The 22,466-nt window shown below is 40.3% G+C and overlaps 1 protein-coding gene across 2 annotated transcripts in view; it reads right to left on the bottom strand.

Moving 5' to 3' along the window:
• The window catches only part of CMTR1 (cap methyltransferase 1), a 74,032-nt gene that overhangs the window by 5,801 nt on the left and 45,765 nt on the right, over nucleotides 1–22,466 (bottom strand). For both annotated transcript variants that reach the window (XM_001379166.5, XM_016431030.2), the window contains exons 9-21: nucleotides 17,764–17,962; nucleotides 16,020–16,138; nucleotides 13,611–13,707; nucleotides 13,096–13,228; nucleotides 12,071–12,250; nucleotides 9,912–9,968; nucleotides 9,026–9,083; nucleotides 8,453–8,521; nucleotides 7,336–7,467; nucleotides 4,593–4,715; nucleotides 4,174–4,265; nucleotides 1,789–1,857; nucleotides 295–342 (exon numbers count right to left, since the gene is read on the bottom strand). In XM_001379166.5, coding sequence (XP_001379203.2) covers nucleotides 295–342; nucleotides 1,789–1,857; nucleotides 4,174–4,265; nucleotides 4,593–4,715; nucleotides 7,336–7,467; nucleotides 8,453–8,521; nucleotides 9,026–9,083; nucleotides 9,912–9,968; nucleotides 12,071–12,250; nucleotides 13,096–13,228; nucleotides 13,611–13,707; nucleotides 16,020–16,138; nucleotides 17,764–17,962 — 1,376 coding nt within the window. The remainder of the gene's footprint in view (nucleotides 1–294; nucleotides 343–1,788; nucleotides 1,858–4,173; nucleotides 4,266–4,592; nucleotides 4,716–7,335; nucleotides 7,468–8,452; nucleotides 8,522–9,025; nucleotides 9,084–9,911; nucleotides 9,969–12,070; nucleotides 12,251–13,095; nucleotides 13,229–13,610; nucleotides 13,708–16,019; nucleotides 16,139–17,763; nucleotides 17,963–22,466) is intronic.

Genomic DNA, 22,466 nt, shown 5'->3' with positions numbered 1-22,466 from the left:
TCTCTCAGCCATGGGGCTCCTAGCTACACCCATGGTTCACAGTGGTGTGGGGAATACAACAGTGGCCTTCACCAGGCAGAAACACACTAACTCCTTCCTAAATCCCTGCTCCCTTTGCAAGTTTTAGTTCCTGCAGTCAGTCCAAGGAGCAGATTACAAACCCAAGGAATTGCCAAAGATGTCTAGGACTGATCCCAAGAAGCACCTTAGATTTTGTCAAACTCTTGAGCTATCCTGGTTTACTGAGATACAAATGGTTGTTCTATGCTCTTCAATTGTTTTCTAATTACTCACCTGTCAAAAATTCTCTCCATGTCTTCCAGTCTGTACATCTCCTTTACTCTGGGGATGGTGTTAAGGAAAGAAACAAAGGCCACGTGAATTGAATTCCCCAATTTTCATGGGTATTACCCACTGCCCATCTGGAGTAGATAACAGGCCTGACATCTGAATCTCATCCATCTATCTTCGACCCTTTCTCTCTTTCCCTTTTTTCCTTCTGAAGAGGAAAGTTCCCAATGATCTCACAGCTCCCTCTACTGGTCCCCCAAGCTGGTCAAGCCTATTCTCCCCAATGAAAGTTAGGAAGATAATATCATGATGGTAATTATGCAGGAAAGGGGTCAAACAGGAGAGGCCAAACAATCCCACTCAGACATCTGTTCTTAATCTGGTTGGTGCTTATTTAGGAGAAATCTTATATCCCTAGCTAGAACAAGGTTGAATTCAAGAGGAAAAATCCCTAACTATACAAGTCAGCAATCTGCCAAATGGATAGTAATGTATACTCCCAGTCCAATCAATTTCTCTGATGTGTTCTACCCTACTCCTCCAGGGGTCCCTGAGAAAATCTCTGAGACAGCTGTTGGGAAACTTCCCTCAAAATTGGAGTCCTTGACAAGCCACCTGCCTTTTTTTAATATCCAAAAATCCTACTATAAGCAATTCATTCCTCGGTTAAAACTTCTGTGCCCGAATACCCTTTATAAAATGAAAATACCTCTCGAAAGGATAACACAGAACTGCTATCCCAGCCACATAACCCTAGCCAGGAATATTGGAGACTTCCTTTTAGGAACTAAGTGGATATGGAATTTTATAGCAGTTGCAAATAAGTCAAGATCTAGGCTTGCTCAGCCTTAGGGAGCAGGGCTGACTGCATTAGAAAATACAGATCATTTCTTCTCCTTTAGTAGTGCCCACACAACAGGGCTTGATATAAGCAAAGCAGGACATAAGGGAAACTTGCCCTCTCCTCCTTCTATGTTGTACTTTTTCTCCCCTCCCTGGCACTACTCGACATACTTCCTGGCAATAAGCTGTTCATTTCTGAGCCCAGGTATGGATTCCCTGTGCTGCAGAACTATTTCTTCCTCTATTTCCCATAAAAACTATCATTCCCCTCAGTAGTCTCCTATCTATCTAAGTTAAGGGTGAAAAAAACCCCTAACATTCTCCATAAAATATCACAAATATTTACAGATAAAAGTATTTACCTTGTCCAAATGATACTTGGAAATACAAAATTTAAACCCAAATTAATGAATCCCTAATAGGATTTTAGGCAATGCAGCAAGCACGGGGACATTAATTTGCTTGAGAGGCAAAGGGGCATTCCTAGCACTGGCAGAATCTCTAGTAGGGTCTTCTTTAGACATAAGTGGAATACAAGTATGATTCCACCTGCATTCCATCGGCCACCTGTGTGCTATGATTTGATGAGTGCTAAAGCATAGTCCTAGGAAGGCTACCTTTGGCTACTAGCAGCACTGGAAATTGCTCACAAACCTGATAGGGTTCATGTCAGGCCTACTGGATTTGGAAACAGCTTTCACAAACTTCTCAGCAAGCTGAATCCTGCAACAAAAGCAAAAGTCTCTCAGAGGCAGGCAAAAGGCAGGTCTCAAGAAACAACAATTAGTTTAAAGTCAGAAAATCTAGCCTCCAATTCCAGCTATTTTTTTAACCCTTATCTTCCGTCTTAAAATCAATACTGTGTATTAGTACTAAGAAAGAAGAGCAGTGAGAGCTAGGCTATTGCTCAGGGTCATATAATTAAGAAATATCTGAGGCCAAATTTGAACCCAGGACCTCCCATATCTAAGTCTGGCTCTCTATCCACTGAGCCACCTAGTTAGCTGTCTCCCCTCTGTCACTTATTACCGTGACTTCTCTAGGTTTATTTGTAAAAGGAAAACTGATGAAGTTAATTTCTAAGGTCTTTTCTAGCTCTAAGTCCTAGGAATCTTCACTGCTTCTAGTCATCAACCCATATGCATTTAGAAATCACTTGCCAAGTCACCAGCATAGAATCTTAGTTCTGAATCCCCAGCAGGGCTGTGTAAACCTCAAATTTCCTTAGACTTATAATTGTTGAAAATTTCACCATTGGGATATTTCATACTTGGAAAATTTCTTAATGATAGTCTATTGGAATGGGAACTCCATTGGCATGGGAGGTTCCTTCTCTTCCCTTCTTAAGATTACTTTAGGACAGAAACCCTTTGCTGAACAATGGAAAGGACTTTGACCTATGCTTGAGCATAGAACAGGAATTTCTTTGAGTCTTGATTGATTTTAGAATTGATACAATGGAGATACTCCACCCTATTCAGTCCTAATAAGATTGAGTAAGGGCTGCAGCCTAGATCAAAATTTAATTATTCCAATCTCTACCATACTCAAGTTAACAGGATTTAGAAAGGGCTGTAGCAAAGGAGTATAGATTTAATCATTTGAAAATATGACCTTCAACAGACATGTGCAAAAGCCAGAAACCTCTGGGCGGTCCTGGGTTAAGCGAGAGCCTCCATTGACAGGGAAATTGATGAAGAGTGATTGGTAGATGTGAGGACTGAGGGGAGGCAACTTGGATGGTGTCCTTAAAGATAGAGGGTCTGGAGACTGGAGAGGGGATTGAGTTTTTGGTCGGTGTGGTTCCTTGGCTCTGAGGAAGCTTGCTCGGAAGGAAGCTGAAGGTGGGGGCCTCTGAGACTGTTTCTCCATTTTGGACACGTGAGTGAAAGGGACTGATCTCTTTTCTTTGCCCCAGCTATCTAAGGGCTTGGGCCTTTTGGCCCAGCCTAAACAGAAGGGGTATTTAAGCCCTATTCCCTTCTCTCCCCTTTCTCTCTCTATATATATCTCTAATTCCTTTCTTGCTCCTATTGTAATTAAACTCCAAAAAAAGGCTGACGGCTGACTTGAGTTTTTCATTTAGGAATTACATAGCTGATTCCTTGGCGACCTTAAATTAATATATATCAGTCTTTTAAAGTGATTCCCTTGTAACAGCTGCAATGTCCAAGGCCAACCTCAAACACATCTCCTCTAGATCTTCAGTCAGTTTATCCCAACTGCCCACCTCCTTACCTCTAGGCCTCAAATCAATTTGTACTCTATTCATCTGCATACCTTCTTGTGTTATTCAACTTTTCAGGAGGGTTTTTTAAATCCCTTACCTTTCATCTTGGAATCATTACTGTGTATCAGTTCCACAGAAGAAAAGCTGTAAGGGCTAGACAACAGAGGTTGTGACTTGCCCAGGATCACACAGCTAGGAAGTGCATGAGGGTTTTAAAAAGTGTTTCCTTACTGCCCTTTTCTATGTCTTTTTTTTTTAAACATCACCATCTCCCCCTTCTTACTCATTCTCCCTTCCCTAAGAGAGAACCCTTGTTTAGAACATTCTTCCATTGGAAGCTGTCTGAGGGGACTATGTGCTCTTCTGATCTCCACTCTGTTCCCTAGTCTTACTCTGCCACGGTACGAGTCTGCTCAACTTCTTTAACTAAGCAGTTAATAGCCTCTACACGTGTATAAGATCTCTTCAGGGGAATACCCTTTCCCTCTAAGTCATCTCCTCTCAACCCTGGAACACACCTCTCCACAGACAGATCTGAGTGGCTGTGGTGGCACCACATGGAAGAGTTGAGATCTTTGGTGCCTCAGCATCCTCTGGCCCAGTGGAAAGCTGGAGCCACCTGCAGAGCTCTGCCTAATCCGAGTAGAGCGGAGGCCCCCAGCACCACCCAACAGTGGACACCAGAGGCAAATGAAAGATTGCCGAAGAAAGCATTTTGAGGCTGCATACAAGCTTCCACAGAGATCAATCAAGCTGGAGCCTGGCTTTCCAAGTCTACCCTACCAGATCATATCTTCCCAAGGCCATACCGATGGATGAAGTGCTGCTCCCGGATATCACTGCCATTCAGCACCAACGCATCAAGGATGTGGATTGCGCTGATCTTCCGCTGAGCCTTGCCCTTAAAAAACACAGAAGGCCAAAAGGAAAGGATTTCTGCCTTTCTCCTTTGGATTCTCTACACTGTTGGGGAGAGTGGAGGGGGCAGAATAGAGGAGTGCTACAGAAGCACAAACCTCTAAGAGCTGACTATGAATTACATCTGCCTTATTCAAAGACAGGCTTACTGAGAGTGACTATTCTATTTGGCAGATATAACTGAAAGCAGGAATACAGTAACCAGGGTCTTTTCCAGTCTGCCTGCAAGATGTGTATTGCCAGCACAAGGGGAAAGGGAGGAATAAGGCCAGGCAAGGCAACAGCAAATGAACTTAAAACCACCTCTGACCTCCCCTTTCAGTTCATGGACAATTTCCACTGAGAGAAGTGTGTCCCGGGGCAGCTCTGTCTTGAGATCCAGCTTTGTCCAGCGGTCTGACTGTCGGCCGTCCCATGTATAGATCTGGGATTTCTGCAAAGAGGGAGGACTAGGTCAAGAGGATAAAAGGAAAGAGGCAGGGTCTTGTAAGGCTTAATTCACAGTCAACACTCCAGCTAGTACTGCACCCCAAGTATGTGTGTTTTCTTCCTGGCAGCTGATGGTATATATTGCAATGAGGAAATGGGGAGTGTGGAAGAAAATAAATTTCTTATGAAAGTTTATTTAAATGACAGGGTAGCTCCTCCCTTGACAGCCTCAGAAGTAGAAGAGAAATGCAGATTCTGACTCTGTTCTTTTGGCAGGTGTCCATCCTTGCCCAGCAACAGCAGTATTAGTGGCCCTGAGGAGAGGAGAGGTTCACATGAAAAGAAAAAGAAGAGAAAGGGAGGGGAAGTGAAGAGGCACAAAACACAGGAGGAAAGAAAGAGAGAATGGAAAAGGAGGATAAAGTATTCAAAAAAGAATGAAGGCATGAACAAGCTCTTGAGAAAAGGACACAAAAGACAAGAAAACCAGATGGTTCTGAGAGAAAATACAAGAGAGTGAGGAGATACAGCAAAAAACATTAACCAACTAGGCAAGATGCCAGTCCCCCAAGACTGTTCTTTACCTCAGCTCATATTGTAAAAGATACCTGAGGGAGAAAAGTGAGGCTTATACAGTCAAGGAAAGAAACAAAATCAACTTGCATAGGACAGGCCTGGTGACATCAATGTCCATCCAAAAGCCAAACACCTTAGAAAAATTCAAGAGCATGAGAAAGGTTTCCAAAAGCCAGGGCAGCCCCTTCAACAGGGATGAGGACAATCAGCAGCAGGGTTCAAAGAAGAAAAGATCAAGTTGTCCTACTAGAGTTGAAGCATGACTGCCACAGCAAGTCAAAATACAGCTTATCTGTATTGATTGTCTGTTCCTACATATAATTGATCACAATTTTTTCTGCAACTTTCCCTTTACTTAATTGTCAATTGCTGTGAACTCTTTTTTATAGCAACAATTTGGTTTTCTCTTTTTAAAAACTTAGACTGTGTTTATTTTCTTTCTTTTTTCCCCACCCAAAATTAGCTCCTGGTTTTATTTAATAATTCAGGGGTGTTTTTTGCTTTCAGTTTTGTTAATCCCTTCTTTCATTTTCAAAATGCTTAATGTAGGGTTTTTTTTTTTTAATATTTTGCTTTTTTAGTGTTTTTTAATTGCATGCTCAATTCATTATTTCTTTCTTTCACTGATGAAAAGTGTTTAGAGATAAACTTCACTCTAAGGACTGCTTTAACTGCATCCCAAATGTATTTCCATTGTTGTTATCTACTTTGATGAAATTTTCTATTACTTTTTATAATTTGTTCTTTAAACTACAAACTCATTAGGATCAAATTATTTGGTCTCAGGGAAAATCTAGGAGGCTCAGTGAGCAGAGATCCAGGCCTAGAGATAGGAGGACCTAGGTTCAAATCTGACCAGACATTTCCTAGCTATGTGACCCTGGGTAAATCATTTAATCCCCACTACCAAGTCCTTACTACTCCTGCCCAGGAACCAATGTACAGTATTGATTCTAAGATGGTAGATGAGGATTTAAAAAATTATTTGAACTCCAATTGATTTTTGATATCTTCCTCAAAGGTCTTTTTTTGAAGATAATTCGTATTACATTATGATCAATAAAAGATGTGTTTAATTTACCTGCTTTCCTGCATAAGGTTTTTATGCCCTAACTACATGATTGGTTTTTACAAAAGTACCATGCATAACTTAGAAACATGTATATTCTTTTCTGTTTCCATTCAATAATAACCAATCATCTATCATATTTAACTTTTATTAAATTCCATTCAGGTCTTTAACTTCTTTCTTATGTTCTTTTTAGTGATCAATTAAATTAGTATTGAAGCATTGTTTTTATGTTGCTACCCTCTGCTCTTGTCCTTGATTATAGACTTTAACTCTCTCCTTTTAAACCTTCTGTCATGTTCTGACATTGCTGTTTACTTTGCTCTATCACCAATCCTATCTTCCCTCTTAAATGATATTCTCTTCTCTTTTTCTTTCCCTCTGCCTATTTTCCTGCTCAGTCTAAAGTATTTTCACATCAAACTGTATGTGTTTGAGTATGATCAATCCTCCTTTGTCTAGTTCAGATAAAAGTAATGTTCATGTAATGACCATTTTTCTCATGACTTCCTCAATATTTGTTATTCATTTCAAGTTATTATGTGAAATAGTAAGTTCCTTCTCCTTCCTCTTCCTTTTTCTAGTATATTCCATTTTTCCTCCCCTTTCTTTCTTCTGTTAAAACCATCAAAACAAACAAAATTACACCCAGCCCTTCTGTTTGTCTTAGTTAATTCCATGACCCTTGGAGATATTAATGTTCTAAAGGAACACTTGTTTCTTCTCCCTCTATTAAAATAGAGGAACATAATTATTGTGAAGACATGGAGAAATCCTAGGTGTCAGCACAGCCAAAGTGTAATGGCTTCCAGGGAAAACTGCCTATGTTTCCCCTGCCAGGTAAGTGGAGTGTAAGTTACAAGGAACAAACATCAAGTGCTACCAGGCAACAAAACAATGTCCTCAATGCAGAGGCATCAAGCTAGTCTGAAAGAAACCCAATCCAGGAAACTAAGTACAAACATACACACCCACTCACCCCTAAGCCAATGAGGAACTTCTGCTCATTCCCCGACACCATGCAGCGGTAGTCCAGAACAGAGCGAATTTTATCCAGGGTTTTGGAGTTGAGTGGAGTAGGCTTATAGCTGAAGATATCAATGTCAGTGCCCTATAGCAGGGTTGAGAGAAAGGACAGTTAAAATGGAAGGATGAACCACCCTAGGCAAAAGGGCCTGGACACTGCTCCCCCTGCACCTTCCATTGGCCAAATCATATACTAAATAGAGCATGTTTCAAATTGTCTAGAATGTTCCTTTAGGGCCTTTTATAAGATGCTGAGAAAGAAAAGAACAAAGAGTTCCCAAGTGCATGCAGATCGATTCACCAGCAGTTATAAGGAAATGTCACTAGAATATAAACACCACCCCCTCAATAAAACCAAAGGGAAGGATTTTTCCAGCTGTTTGTTGAGAGCAGTTAAGGCCTCTCTCCTCCCTGTTCAATTCAATACAAACAAAGCCAATCATTTTTTAGGGTTTTCATGAGGTCCACTTGTCACACATTCCCATAGAACAAGGGCTACTTCTCCCTCTCAGAGACTCAAACAAAACTCAGGGAAAGCACGGATTTGGAGAAACGAGGAACAAAGAAATGCTCAGCCCAGTCAACTAGGAAAGAAACTAAGAGCCTGGGCACTGCTGGGAGGACTTCCTGGTAAACCAAGACTAGACCTTAAGTAAGCCTGACCCTAAGTTCTGATTTGTGCCAGCACTTGCAGGGTGGGAGTTGTCTTTGCTCCTCTGCCTCCTTGCTCCAGCTACAAAGTAGAATCTACTTTCCACTGTTGTCGGAGTCTGAAATGGCGAATCCCACAGGAGTCAAGTAAGCTGGGAAGCAGTAATGATCCTATGCTCAGGAGAATGGTGATAATTAACATGGTTGCATCTTGAGATGAGAGCTGTCAGCCTATGTGACAGCTTCCCTGGGGATGCAGGGGAGGTGCTGGTGCTAACACTTTTAGAAGGGTGGGGGAGAGTGATACAATCAAGCCCCTCTGAGTGGGGTGAGGAAGGCAGGGGACTATCTCAAGGATTTCTCCTACATCGCATCTCCATGAGCCTCACTGTTTCCCAGATACTAAATAGCTCACTCACCTTTATCAATTCAAAGAACTTGGACTTTGGATCTGAAGAAGAGAGAGCAACTCTGGCTTGATCTGGAATCTTAAAGATAAACAACAGTTTTAGTTTGGGGAATTACTAGCTGTCCTATCTCCTCTTGTGCATATCTGGGTGGCCAGAACAACAGAGAAGAGCTGAGGAGAGGATTGCCAGGTGGAACCAGGGTGAAGGGATCAGATTCCCATCTCCCCCTAGAGTTGGCATCCCTCCATGTTACCTGTATGCGCTAGTAATCTTTAAGACCAGTGTGGCTACACAGAAAAATCAATAAGAAACTATGCCTCACTTGCCCACCTGCCCACCTGCCCACCTCCCCAGAGTTGGCCACATGGGAGTACTTAAGTGAGGGAGCTGAAAGGAAGAATCTAAAGTATAGTGCCCAAGTGAATGAATAGTGAGTCTAACTAAGGGCAGGCCAGTCTCTTTCAGCCATCAGCCTGGTCCCTGATGCACAGGGAAGCATTAAGGCTGAGAATACTTACTACCTTTCTTTAGGGCAGTCCAGGAAACAGCCTGCTGGACTCTGACATGGTTGAAAATACTCACCCCCCAGAGTCGAAGGCACCCTTTTCGGATATCTGCCTGGCGTGGTTCACTAAGAGTCCTGTGGAAAAAGCCAGCATTAACACACCAAGGAAGCTCAGAAACCTAATGCTATGTGTATACCAGGGCCTGCACATATGCACATATACACAGTTCCACCATTATCTTAGGATGCACATGACACTTCTCTAGGCCTCTCTCTCATGAAATTAAGAGATTACTTACCCAGAGAGAAAAGGGGAAGGAAGCAACAAACTTGCTTACCTTCCTGTCCCAAATGTCTTCCTTCTATGTCCCATCAGCATAATTCTGTTTTCTCTATTCTAACCAAATCCATATTGATTCTTTTAACTGGCTTAAATTAGCAAGCTTCAATTAAGTAATGATGGCTATGAAACAAGATCCAAACTCACCTCCTCCAGAAAGTCTTTCTATACTAAAGTTTACTTCACCGATCACTTTTTATATCCTCTGTTGCCTTAGTACTCACATATTTCATTTGCATGATCTCACAAAGGGCAGATTTCATGTCTTATTCATCTCTGTATCTCCCTCAATGCCTATAATACAGTGCCATGAACCTCAAAAGCAACTGATGTGCACTAAACACCTATTAGCACACTGCTTTATACCTATCCTCATGGTATTTCTCATGTGTTAGTTTTATTCTCTAAGTTGACTGTAATTTCACTCTTTGAGAGTAGAGACCATGTCATATATCTTTGATTTCTCTCTCCGTCTTAGCACAGTGTTATGCACACTCAACAAAGTGCCTAACAGTTGGTGACTTGAATTAAAAGGTGTTGGGGGCAAAATATTCCCAGGAATCTTGCTGAACTGCTGCCCTGGTATGCACAACCCACTTCTATCCAGGAGGGAAAACACTCACGAGTCTTGGACAAAGGCATGAATTTTGGCCAGGGCTTTGATCTGTGAGCTGCAGTGGCTGAAAGAGAGAACACAATTTGGCTTTAGGAGGGATTTATGAAAAAAGACAAAAAAGTCTGTGGCTTGAGGAACAGTTTATAAATATCAACCATCCTATCATCTTCTCATTTGCTTTTGATTGAACTAATAGTCATTTATTACAATGTGGCTAAAGAATACTAGGCCATTTTTACTGTATCTATTGTGTCTTCATTCTAAATGGGAGGTGATATAGCCATGAAGAGAATGCACCAAATTAGAGAGGAAAAAACGCATTCTAGCCTAGGAGTACCCACCTAAGTAATTGAGTAACTGAAAAAAAAAATACTTAACTTCTCTGAGCTTTACTTTCTTCAAGTCAAGAAGGTATATTAACCTCTGCCTACCTTACCTCCCATGGTATCAATGAAATAATTCATGTAAAAGTGCTTTGAAAAATGTTAAAAGCTGTCTCATTTGAAATTTAACAGAGAGTAAAACTGAGGCAAATCTACAAGTTACACATCATTTCTTGTGAGGAACATACAGTCTTATCAGATAAATCAAATTATCTAATTGGCCAGCCTCACAGGGATGAAAGATAATCATTATTGGTTGCATCAAATGAAGTGGGCATAGCCCCTACTTGTCATGAGGACCATCTCTCTACCTCTAAGGAAAACCTTTGTAAATTTACAGGTCCTAACTAAATCCTGAAGTCTCTGAAAAGGGCAGACTTACTGGCAACTAGAAATTTAGATGAGACCAAAAGGTCAAGCTGTCCTTTCTCGGGGATATCCTACAAACCTTGTAGGAAATGTTGAAACAATGTTTTATGAGAATATTGAGAATAAACTTTTTCTTTAGTTAGCAACAATGGAAGAAGGTTTGAATTTTAGCACACATAAGCATCTCCACTCCAACCTCAGAGAAGAGGCTTTGGGTTTTGTACAGTATAAAATCAAATATAAAATACAGGATAAAAAAAACAATATCCTCAAAGCATACAACTAGAAGAGATTTTTTTTTTATTGGATGGGCTGAATGCAGCAAGGGGAAGACTGAGAGCAGACTGGGAAAGAAGATCCTCCCCTCTCAACTCATGCCTATGTGAGTCTTCCCAAATATTCCCCAATTATCTTAAACTTCTCTAGGCAACCTAAGAATCTAATGTTTTATCAAGGGCCTTTCAAATACCTCTTGGTATTTCTTGATAAGTTTTCTGATGGGAATAGGAACAGGAAATGGATCTGTGATTACATCAGTATAGAGGACTCTTGAGTAAGAAAATTTCCTTATCAATGTACCTTACAATCTCAGAGCAGGAATTCATATGTGTGTGCATGCATGTATGCATGCAATCCCCTTCTCAGAATGTTTTAAAATGTATAACATAAAATACATAGGATAACAAAAGGATTAATTATGTTGAAATATAGTTATCAAAAATTTTTTTTTCAAAATTCAGAGACTCCATACAAGGGAAGGTTTAGCTGAAACTTAAGACAATGGCCTGGTTAAGAACCCTTTTCTTAAAGAGCTGTCTTGAGCAGCTGAAAAAGTGACTTGCCAACGTCATACAGACAGTGTTAAAAGCATACCATGACCCCAGTCTGTCCAATTCCTAGGCCAGCTATACTCACCATACCATGAATGCAGGCTTATCAGATAAATCAAATCTGTCCCATTGTCCACTGATTTAGAAGACCATTACATTAAGTGGAAGACCCATATCAGTGAAACAGAATTTTTTTTAAACTGGGAAGTGATACAGAATACACATAGCTATGCATCTGGTCAAGTGGAGAAACTCTGAAACTAAGACTTTCCAAGGCAGTGTGAAACTGGACCAGTCTAGGACCAGTCTATTTAGTATCTGGACCATTTCTGTGGCATGGTACCACAGATGCTTCTATAAATAATTTCCTAAAGTCATGGGCATTAACTACAGTGAGGATGCAGAACCAGCAAAAGGGGCAACAATGGGGGAAGGATGAGGGCCTGAGACAAGAATTTAGGCAGAATAGGGAGGCAAAGAAATTTAACTACTGAGGGAAGGATTCACAATCTGCTGACCAGGCCTCAGATGGAGTGGAAAGCTCAGCAGGCTATGAACCCCTCAGCTCCTGGTTGTCCCCTCACCTCTCGTTGGATCGGATCATGTAGTCAGTAAATTCAGGGTCTCCCTTGATCACCTCCAGGGGGACAACAAGGTTGACATCCAGGTCACTCTTGCGAAGCTGATTGAGCTTGCAGTTTACCTCAAAGAGGTATTCCCGCACGTCGTCAATCCCAGACTTCAAGCTCTTGCACACCACGTACCTGCCAGGGGACATCCATCCCTCCCAGTGAGCAAGAGCTTCTCTGCCATACACAACACAGCCTCCCTCCTAACCCACAGCTGCACTGATCTTTTCCCAAGGACATCCCAATGTCAATATTAAGACATTCATTTTCAGCTATTCAGAAGACTCTCTCTTCAGCACTCTTCCTCCTCAATCAACAAATCCTTACTGGGTGCCTGTGCTAGGTGCAAGAAAGAACGGTAAATATAAGATAGAGCCCCTCAAGAAACATACTTTAGTACTAATTTTTTTATAGCACTGTAGCAAAGAACTTTTCTCACAAAACCCCCTGCAAAGTAATATAGGTATTATGATGCCCATTCTATAGATAAAGAAAATGAGGCTCAAAAATTAAATTATATGCCCAAGGTCATATGCCTGATAAATCTTGGGCCAGGATTTCTCCTTATATGATGCTGCATATCGCAGACATCTAAGAGGTGGAAGGATTAAGGAGACCCTGAAACAGTCCATTCCATTTTTGCATGACTTAGGTAGGTTTTTCTTAGATAAAACTTATATCTTTCTCAGTTTAACTGCTACCAACTGCTCCTAATTCTGCCATCTGGGACCAAGCAGAATCAGTCTAATTCCTCTTCTATATGAAAGGCCTGAAAATACTTGAAGACAGCCAATCACAGCCCAAAGGTGTTTCATGGCCAAATTACTTTAGGCAATGTTGCTGTAAAGTAAAGATCTCAATGCCCAGTTGGAAAACATTTCACCATCTTTCACTGTCATGTCAAGGAAAAGCACCTAGAGGTACTTTGGGGGCAATATTATTAGAGACATGCCTATGAGGGGAGGGGAGGGAGGCCTCACCTCTCTGAGTTGGCAGGCCGGCTGGTGACAGGCTTAAAAAGAGACACACGTTCAAAGCAAGTGTATAGCAGGTATATGAGTCCCACGCTGAATGGTGTGAACAAATCAAAGGTTTTACAGATGAAGTGGCCTCCTGGAGCAGAGAGAGACAAAACCAGTTGTAATCATTAGCCTCTCAAGGGAAGGGGTAGGGAGAGAAGGGATGTCACAGGGAGTCGTTGTAAAATGAGGGCAGGGAAAAATAACCACAGACAACAAAGCTCTGCTTAAGAGGATGTGGATGGCTCAAGGTATCAGTTATGAAGGGGAATTCTGAAGGTCCCTCTCACCTTCCTTCCCTGAATTCTGTCATCTAAACAGGCATTTTTGGATTTGTGTCTATGACTGCCATATAGTGCTATTTCCACTCCTGTTCATACCCATGTTCACACCAACAACCCTTCATTCAGTCCCAACAAAAGTGACCCTGGGGGAGGCTTGAGGTGATGAGACAACCAAGGAAGACAAAGCACTACCTGTGCGGATAACAGACAGTCCTGTGAGAAACTGGCACAACAAGAGCTGCTTACTGAGGATTTCCTGCAAGTTTTCTTGCTTCTCCACAGAGAAACCCTGAAAGAAAACCACAAAATTAGGGACCATGAATGGTAAGTCTTTGTATTTTTTCAAAGTACTCACATCTCCATCACCTCATTTCATAGACACAAAATATCTATCTCACCTCCGTCACAGAAATGATTATCCCTTCTGAAAGAAGGAAACTGAGACAACAAGGGAATTAGCTTTGCCCAAACTAAATTTGTGCCCACCCTGCCCCAACTTTGCCAGGGAATCTGGAGGAGTAACCCTTGTTCTACCATGCTTGCTCCACTTCTGGCTAGGTCAACTTTGTAATTCTGTTCTCTCTCTGATCTCCTTCCTTGGATTTCCATGACAGAAGTGGAGCAAGCATGGCAGAACAAGGGATACTCCTCCAGGTCCCCCGAGACCCAGGGAACAAGTGTTCTGGGAATGCTTCTCCACATGGGACCATTCAACAGTCCCTGTATAGATGACTTGAAAGAGTTGTAAGAATAGTTCTGAAAAATAAGGTGCTAGCTAACATAACAATAAACAACAGCTTCTTTATAACATGGTGCCCCCTTTCCCAAGGATGCATTTCCCATTTTACTCTAACTGGCTTACTTGCTGGATCCTAGGTCACTAAATAGCTTTAATATTCTTCCCATCTAATCCCCACTCAAGATCATATGGCAGTTTTGTAAAAACTGATCCCAGGTTTATATATAAAGAAGTCATAAATATAAAAAAGACAAAAATTGTATACATAATTGTTGTTAATAGATTATAATTAAACAACAAATATAAATGTGATCAAAATTACAAAATTAAGTGGAGACCAAATAATGGAATTTTAAAGATTTAATATATTCTTGATATTCTTAAGGTCACTTCCTTCTTCCTGGGATCCACAAAGGGAGCACAGACCAAGACTCATGAAGACACAGAAGGCCTTGGTTTCCTCTATAACCTTGGTAGGAATCATGTCAAGCAAAATTGAGTCAGCTCGTCTGAATTAACAGGCAAGAGAGACAGAAGCAAAAATATATAATGCCTTCCCAATTTGAAGAAGATGATGTAGTGATGGGAACCTAGCAATCCTTTCATACTGCATGCATGGAAAGACAGTCCTTCAGTTTGTGGCTCCTACTGCCATGTGTAATATCAGTCCCACATTCAGTCAGATCAAAGCTAGTTTCCTAACTGTTCACTGTTCCTTGAGTGAGTCATATTTGCCAATCCCAGTTGGGCCACATCTTTTAAATGAGACCATCCTTGACAAGTTGTCCTCACTCTTCGAAGGCTCCTAATTATGCCTACATATCATTCTGAAGATGTTTGGAATACCTGCTGACATTTATCTTAAAACTAGCCCCTTGGGGGCAGCTGGGTAGCTCAGTGGATTGAGAGCCAGGCCTAGAGATGGGAGGTCCTAGGTTCAAATCTGGCCTCAGACACTTCCCAGCTGTGTGACCCTGGGCAAGTCACTTGACCCCCATTGCCTAGCCCTTACCACTCTTCTGCCCTGGAGCCAATACACAGTATTGACTCCAAGACGGAAGATAAGTGTTTAAAAAAAAAAAACTAGCCCCTTAAAAGGCTTTTCCCTCTTCAACCTCCCTATTTATTCTAGAGGTAAAGGAACTGAGACTAGCTATCTTTGGCCCTGGCCCTGGCCCAGGATAAATGGTAACTCATCCCAAGTAAAGATTCTTTGGAAGGTTGAATTAACAGTGGCTGAATCTTTCTGCCTAAGAAAACTACACTGGATTTCTATCTCTTCCTTAAAGAGTTGCCCTGGAAACAAGGTTCCTGAACAAATCATCAGTCCAACTCCTTGTAGTTTCCCACTATAGATTGCCTTCCATGCCACTACTGTCTTTCTCCCCCAGCATTTGGGGGTGGGGAGGAATTGGACCTCTGCTTTCAATCTCTCAAACAGATCTGGGGCTGGCTAAATCTGGATAGTATATATCCAAAAAGGGCTGTCACAAGTACTGAGGTTGACAAATGATTTATGACTTTTCCTTGTTTGTTTCTGACTGGTTCATTTTAGTTATATTTATTCCTTCGCCTGCCATGACTCAGAGCCAAATAAAAAAGAGAGTTGGATATTCCAATTGACCCTAAAGGAAATAGTACATATAACCTTCTCCTCATCTGGTCTTCACAAGATCATGTACACACAGCACCATAGCACCTACCTCCCTTCCTCACCCCTCCACACCAAACTTGAGACCAATGTCCATCCTAAACAAGGGCTTCTATCAGAAGATGACATAATTCAATCTTAACCCCTTTAAAGGGAATGTAAAACCCAAGAAGCACTGTGTCAACTTCTCATCGAAAAAGATATCACTTACCCCATCAGCCATCATAAAGTGCACACCTTTGCGATCAGTATTATCCAGAATAAAATTTCGAAAAGCTGTGATGTTCCCTGGTCGGGTGACATCTCCATCTCCATCAATCCCGCCATCACCTAAGAAGATACATGTGGTTAGTTCATATTCCAAATGCTTTCCTAGGGACTAGGTAAACATAGTACTTTGGGCAGTACCCAAAGGTACATAGCAACTTTTAATTCTCCTACAAGAGAGCTGTCATTACACTGTCCTCAGTATGAAGCTCAACCCACATAAGGACTAAAGTCAGGGGCCTCATGTGATAAAAACAATGCATGGGACTGATAGGATTTTTCATAAGAGAGACATTCAAAATGAGTTTTTTTTTATAAAACAGAGGGTACTTTACAGTAGCAGAATGTAAATTTATGAACTTACCCTCATTTTCAAATTACAAAGATTCCTAAATCTTTTCCCTAGATTCATGCTATTTCATTTCCCTCCTTGTGTTGTAAGAGAGGGTTAGGGGGGCCCAGGGCAGCCTGTGAGTATTGAATGTTGTATACACTATCAGGAACAATTTGTCAGTCGGTCTTGCTTAATTTTTTATTGTTATAAAGACAGGCTTACTAGGTAGGGGAGGGGTATATTTCAGAAATGACTATGATACGAGAAATAAAGGTATAAGAGAAATCTGAAAGAATGTTTCTTACTAGACTTATTTGTTGGCTCACTAAGATGTTTTCTCTTCTTTTCTTCCTACTAAACATTAAGTATGAAGACGGTTAGACAGATATGGTGACAAGCCCAGAACAATCAGGAAATATGGGGACAGAAACTGGGCTATCCATCACCCAGATACATTCAACACTCAGAGTTGGTGAAAGGATTAGGATCTGTATTTGTTAATAACCCTGCCACTGTTCAGCAAAGTATTATATGGTTTTATTACTTTCTGTTACCATTGACAAAGAATTCTTGCTGAAAGGAGAATGAATAACTGATAAGAATTTGCCGTGTTTCATGTTGCAACATATTCATATGCAGCTGGCCTGATGGAATCAGACAGGGAAGGAATCAAGCACTTGCTCACTGATAACAGTGAGTTGCTGAGTTCAAATCCAATCTCTGGAACTTGCTATGTGATCCTGGGCAAGTCATTTAACTTCTACCTGCCTTAGTTTCCTCACCTGTAATTGGGAATAAACAATAGCACCAATCTCCCAGGGATGTTGTAAGGATAATATTTATGAAGTGCTTTGCAAACCTTAAGCATAAATACAAGTATCCCTTCCACATTTCAATTTTCTCCATCATGGTTTTGATATAGTATGGGTTAGTGTAAGAAACTAAATGGAAATTTTTAAAGAGTTTTGCAGAAGCTGCTGACAACATGCAAGGGTCAGCAGACAACACAGAAAAAAGTTTAGAAACTATGTAGCCTATGACCAAATACCCCAAATTTTACAAAGGTATTATAAACACCCCATAAAAAAAAAGAAAAAGAAAAAATTCAAACTTCTCTGATATGAAGGGAGGGCCAAAAAATTTGATGCAGATTTTCCAGATCACAAGGGTGCCAAACCCCTAATCCCCACAATGTAAAAGGGATACCTGTATTATTATTACTATTCTTTATTAATTACTTGGGTCCCAAGTCAGAACCAAACAAGACTGATCCAACTGCCAAAACAGTGTTTCATATTTATAACACAGCAATCTTTTCCTTTGAGAAGATAATTTCCCCTTCCATAATGCATACCATAGTAGGGTTCAAAGAGTTCACTGGAAGCTGCATAGAAATCCTCCAGCTTAAAGTCATTGGGTCCTTTCAAGGTCATTCCAAAGCCCTTTGCATGCCACTTCTTTCTCCAAAGCACATATTCAGAGAAGCCACCAGGGCCTGCACAGACATCAGCAAAGTACAAAAGTTCTGGACTCCGATCCTTCAACAGGGAGTTCTAGAAAGGGAAGATGAGAAAAGAGAGAGAAGATCAGAGGAGAGGAGGTGAGGAGAAATCATTTAAAGGAAAAGAAGGGAAGAGTTGTTTTCTCAGTGGAGACCACTGTGGACCAAGCACATGATCTCTAAAGGATCCAAAAGCTCTCCCCAGCACCCCTTTTTTAAAAAGGCAAATCATTTTATTCTAGTTATTAGAATATTTTGAGAAAATAATGTTTCTGAATAGTTTAAGTATCCAAGACAAAGCAAGTGGGGATATGAGGGCCAATCATAAAATGCAACGAAGGCCTTTTTGTTCACTTCATTCATTTCAGAAAGGCAGAGATGTTTCTCTCCATCCTAGTTCTCTATTACTGCTACTACTATTGTACAGCAGAGAAAAGGGAATAAAAGCAAAGGGTCTGTAACCTAATCAGAGAATTCCACTTCTATGACTATTGAGAATTATGTCTCCAGTAGCTCCCATAGGTGGCATGGGGAACTCATCAGTGCTTGTAGAAGCAGAAAATATATAAAGACCTCACATAGGATCAGAATAGTTCCCAGGGCCCTTCAGAGATCATGTGCCTGATGCAATGCTAATGCCAGTTATTTGCAAGAGATGCTTCCTTCCCAGAACACGTTCTTAAGCATTTTCTATAACTATTAGATCAGATCCCCTAATAAAAATTATAATGCAATCAATTATTCCTAGAATTAGAAATTTTCTTTTCTTTTCAAAGGTCTTTCCCCCACTACCATGTTATTTCATTGTATCTTCACAAGTACTCCATGAAAAATACAGTTTACAGGAGATGACTAAAATCAAGACTTTCTGAATGCTGGCCTAGGAATCTTTTGATTAAAATAGGAATAAGAAAATAAAGCAGTAGTTACTGGTACTCTTCTTCTCTCTCATTTTCACAGGCCATCTTCTCTTCTCTATATCTCTTTTATTCCTCTTGCCACTACTCCCTTTATTCATTTGCCCTTCTTTTTCCTTTTCCCTTCTCCCCTACTTTTTTTTTAAACCCTTACCTTCCATCTTAGAATCAATATTTAGTATTGGTTTCAAAGCTGAAGAGTGGGAAGGGCTAGGCAAATGACTTGCCCAGGGTCATATAGCTAGGACATGTCCAAGGCTATATTTGAACCTAGGACCTCCCATCTCTAAGCCTGGCTCTCAATCCACTGAGCCACTTACGTCCCCTCACCTGCTCTCCTACTTATGCCCTGACAACTGCTAATAGTACCCAGAAGCTCTGCTTTATCCTGCAAGGCTAAGCTAAACCAGACCATGTAGTCTCTGTTGATAATGCTCCTTTAAAACAGGGGTAGAAATGTTACTGCTCATCACTAATACTTTATTTTTTTTATAATAATGATCATTTATATTCATACAACTCCTTACACTTACAAAGAACTTTCTATTCATTACATCATTTAATCTTCACAATAATCCTGTAAGTAGTAGCATCCCCATTTTCTTTTTTAAAATTTTTTCCATTTTGTTAATTTTTGTGACTAATCTTATAAAACCAAAACCCCCAAACATAAACTCAAATAAACAATTTTTTAAAATCATATGCTTTCATCTGCATTCTGATTCCAACAGTTCTTTCTCTGGAGGTGGGTAGCATTCTTTGTCTTAAGTCCTTCAGAACCATCCTGGATCGTTGTATTGCTGAGAATAGCTAAGTCTATTACAGTTGATCATCCCACTAACATTGCTATTATTGTGTACAATGTTCTCCTGGTTCTGTTTATTTCACTCTGCATCAGTCTATGAAGATCTTTCCAACTCTTTCTGAAATCATTCTGCTCAATTGGCCAATATGACAGTAAAGGAATATAATAAATATTGGAGAGGATATGGCAAAATTCAAACACTAATGCATTGCTGGTGGGATTATAAATTAATCCAACCATTCTGGAAGGCAATGTGGAATTATGCTCTAAGGGCTTTAAAAGAATGCCTGCTCTTTGATCCTGCCAGGTTTCAGGAAGACAATCCTGCCAATATTTTAAATCACTATTATCCTGAGACTTGTTGTCTATATTTTGAACTTTTGTTGAATCTTAAGTGTGGAATTTTGACTATTTGGGGGGGAAATATAAATTTTAACTCCAAAATGTCTTGTTATATGTTTTAAAATACTCTGATCATCTTTGGATCTCATAGAGTGAGATGTTAAAAATTATAAAAATGTAAATAAAAAAAATATTTCGGGCAAATTCATACCTAAAACATAGAGTACAAAATTTTCTTCCATGTACAACACATTTTACTTTCTTTACTTTTTTTGGAGGCAAACAGCATCACACATGTAGGAAGTATCTGGAGCCAGATTTGAACTCAGGAAGATGAGACTTCCTGACTCAAAGCCTGTTACTCTGTATTACCTCGTTGCCCCAACAAATGCCTTCCCAATAACTCCTTCTAAGTACTTCCCTTATATGTATGCACATATGTTTAAAAAAAAAAAAAGAACACTGAGTTCTAAATCTCTTCTAATCAGAGAAATGCAAATCAAAACAACTCTGAAATACCACCTCACACCTAGCAGATTAGCGAATACAAAAACAAAGGAAAGTAATAAATGTTGGAAGTGATGTGGCAAAATTCAGACATTAATACACTGCTGGTGGAGTTGTGAATTGATCCAACCATTCTGGAAGGCAATTTTGAACTATGCCCAAAGGGTGTTAAAAGACTGCCTGCCCTTTGATCCAGCCATAACACTGCTGAGTTTGTACCCCAAAGAGATCATAAGGAAAAAAGACTTATACAAAAATATATATAGCTGCTCTCTTTATTGTGGCAAAAAATTGGAAAATGAGGGGATGCCCTTCAATTGGGGAATGGCTGAACAAATTGTGGTATCTGTTGGTGATGGAATACAATTGTGCTCAAAGGAATAATGAACTGGAGGAATTCCATGTGAACTGGACCAACCTCCAGGAATTGATGCAGAGTAAAAGGAGCAAAATCAAGAGAACATTGTATACAGAGACTGATACACTATGGTAAAACCGAATGTAATGGACTTCTCTACTAGCGGCAATGCAATGATCCAGGACAATTCTGAGGGACTTATGAAAAAGAACACTATCCACATCCAGAGGAAGAACTGTGGGAGTAGAAATACAGAAGAAAAACAATTGCTTAATCACATAGGTTGATGGGGATATTATTAGGGATATAGACTCTAAATGATCACCCTAATGCAAATACTAATAATATGGAAACAGGTCTTGATCAATGACACATGTAAAACCCAGTGGAATTGCTCGTTGGCTACAGGAGGGGGGTGCGAGGAGGGGAGAGAAAGAACATGAATCATGTAACCATGGAAAAATATTCCAAATTAATTAAACTTTAATAGATAAACAAATAAATAAAAGAACACTGATTAAACAAAACCGTCTTCATAAAGAAGTTATGACTGACAAAGTATATAGGTTATTTCAAAAGTCTTTTTTTTTATTTTATAGTATTTTATTTGATCATTTCCATGCATTATTCATTAAAGACAAAGATCATTTTCTTTTCCTCCCTCCCACCCCCCCCCCCGTAGCCGACGCGTGATTCCACTGGGTATCACATGTGTTCTTGATTCGAACTCATTGCCATGTTAATATTTGCATTAGAGTGTTCGTTTAGAGTCTCTCCTCTGTCATGTCCCCTCAGCCACTGTAGTCAGGCAGTTGCTTTTCCTCGGTGTTTCTACTCCCTCAGTTTGTCCTCTGCTTATGGATACTGTTTTTTCTCCTAGATCCCTGCAGATTGTTCAGGGACATTATACTGCCACTAATGGAGAAGTTCATTACGTTCGATTATACCACAGTGTTTTTCCATGTCTGTGTACAATGTTTTCCTGGTTCTGCTCCTTTCTCTCTGCATCACTTCCTGGAGGTTGTTCCAGTCTCCATGGAATTCCTCCACTTTATTATTCCTTTGAGCACAATAGTATTCCATCACCAACATATACCACAATTTGCTCAGCCATTCCCCAATTGATGGGCATCCCTTCATTTTCCAGTTTTTGGCCACCACAAAGAGCACAGCTATGAATATTTTTGTACAAGTCTTTTTGTCCATTATCTCTCTGGGGTACAGACCCAGCAGTGCTATGGCTGGATCAAAGGGTAGACATTCTTTTGTCGCCCTTTGGGCATAGTTCCAAATTGCCCTCCAGAATGGTTGGATCAGTTCACAACTCCACCAGCAATGAATTAATGTCCCTACTTTGCCACATCCCCTCCAGCATTCATTACTTTCGATAACTGTCATGTTAGCCAATCTGCTAGGTGTGAGGTGATGCCTCAGAGTTGTTTTGATTTGCATCTCTCTGATTATAAGAGATTTAGAACACTTCTTCATGTGCTTATTAATAGTTTTGATTTCTTTATCTGAAAACTACCTATCCATGTTCCTTGCCCATTTATCAATTGGGGAATGGCTTGGTTTTTTGTACAATTGATTTAGCTCTTTATAAATTTGAGTAATTAAGCCTTTGTCA

This window comes from Monodelphis domestica, chromosome 2 (assembly GCF_027887165.1).
Source record: "Monodelphis domestica isolate mMonDom1 chromosome 2, mMonDom1.pri, whole genome shotgun sequence".
NCBI lineage: Eukaryota > Metazoa > Chordata > Mammalia > Didelphimorphia > Didelphidae > Monodelphis > Monodelphis domestica.
This window is presented reverse-complemented; position numbering and strand designations above follow the sequence as displayed.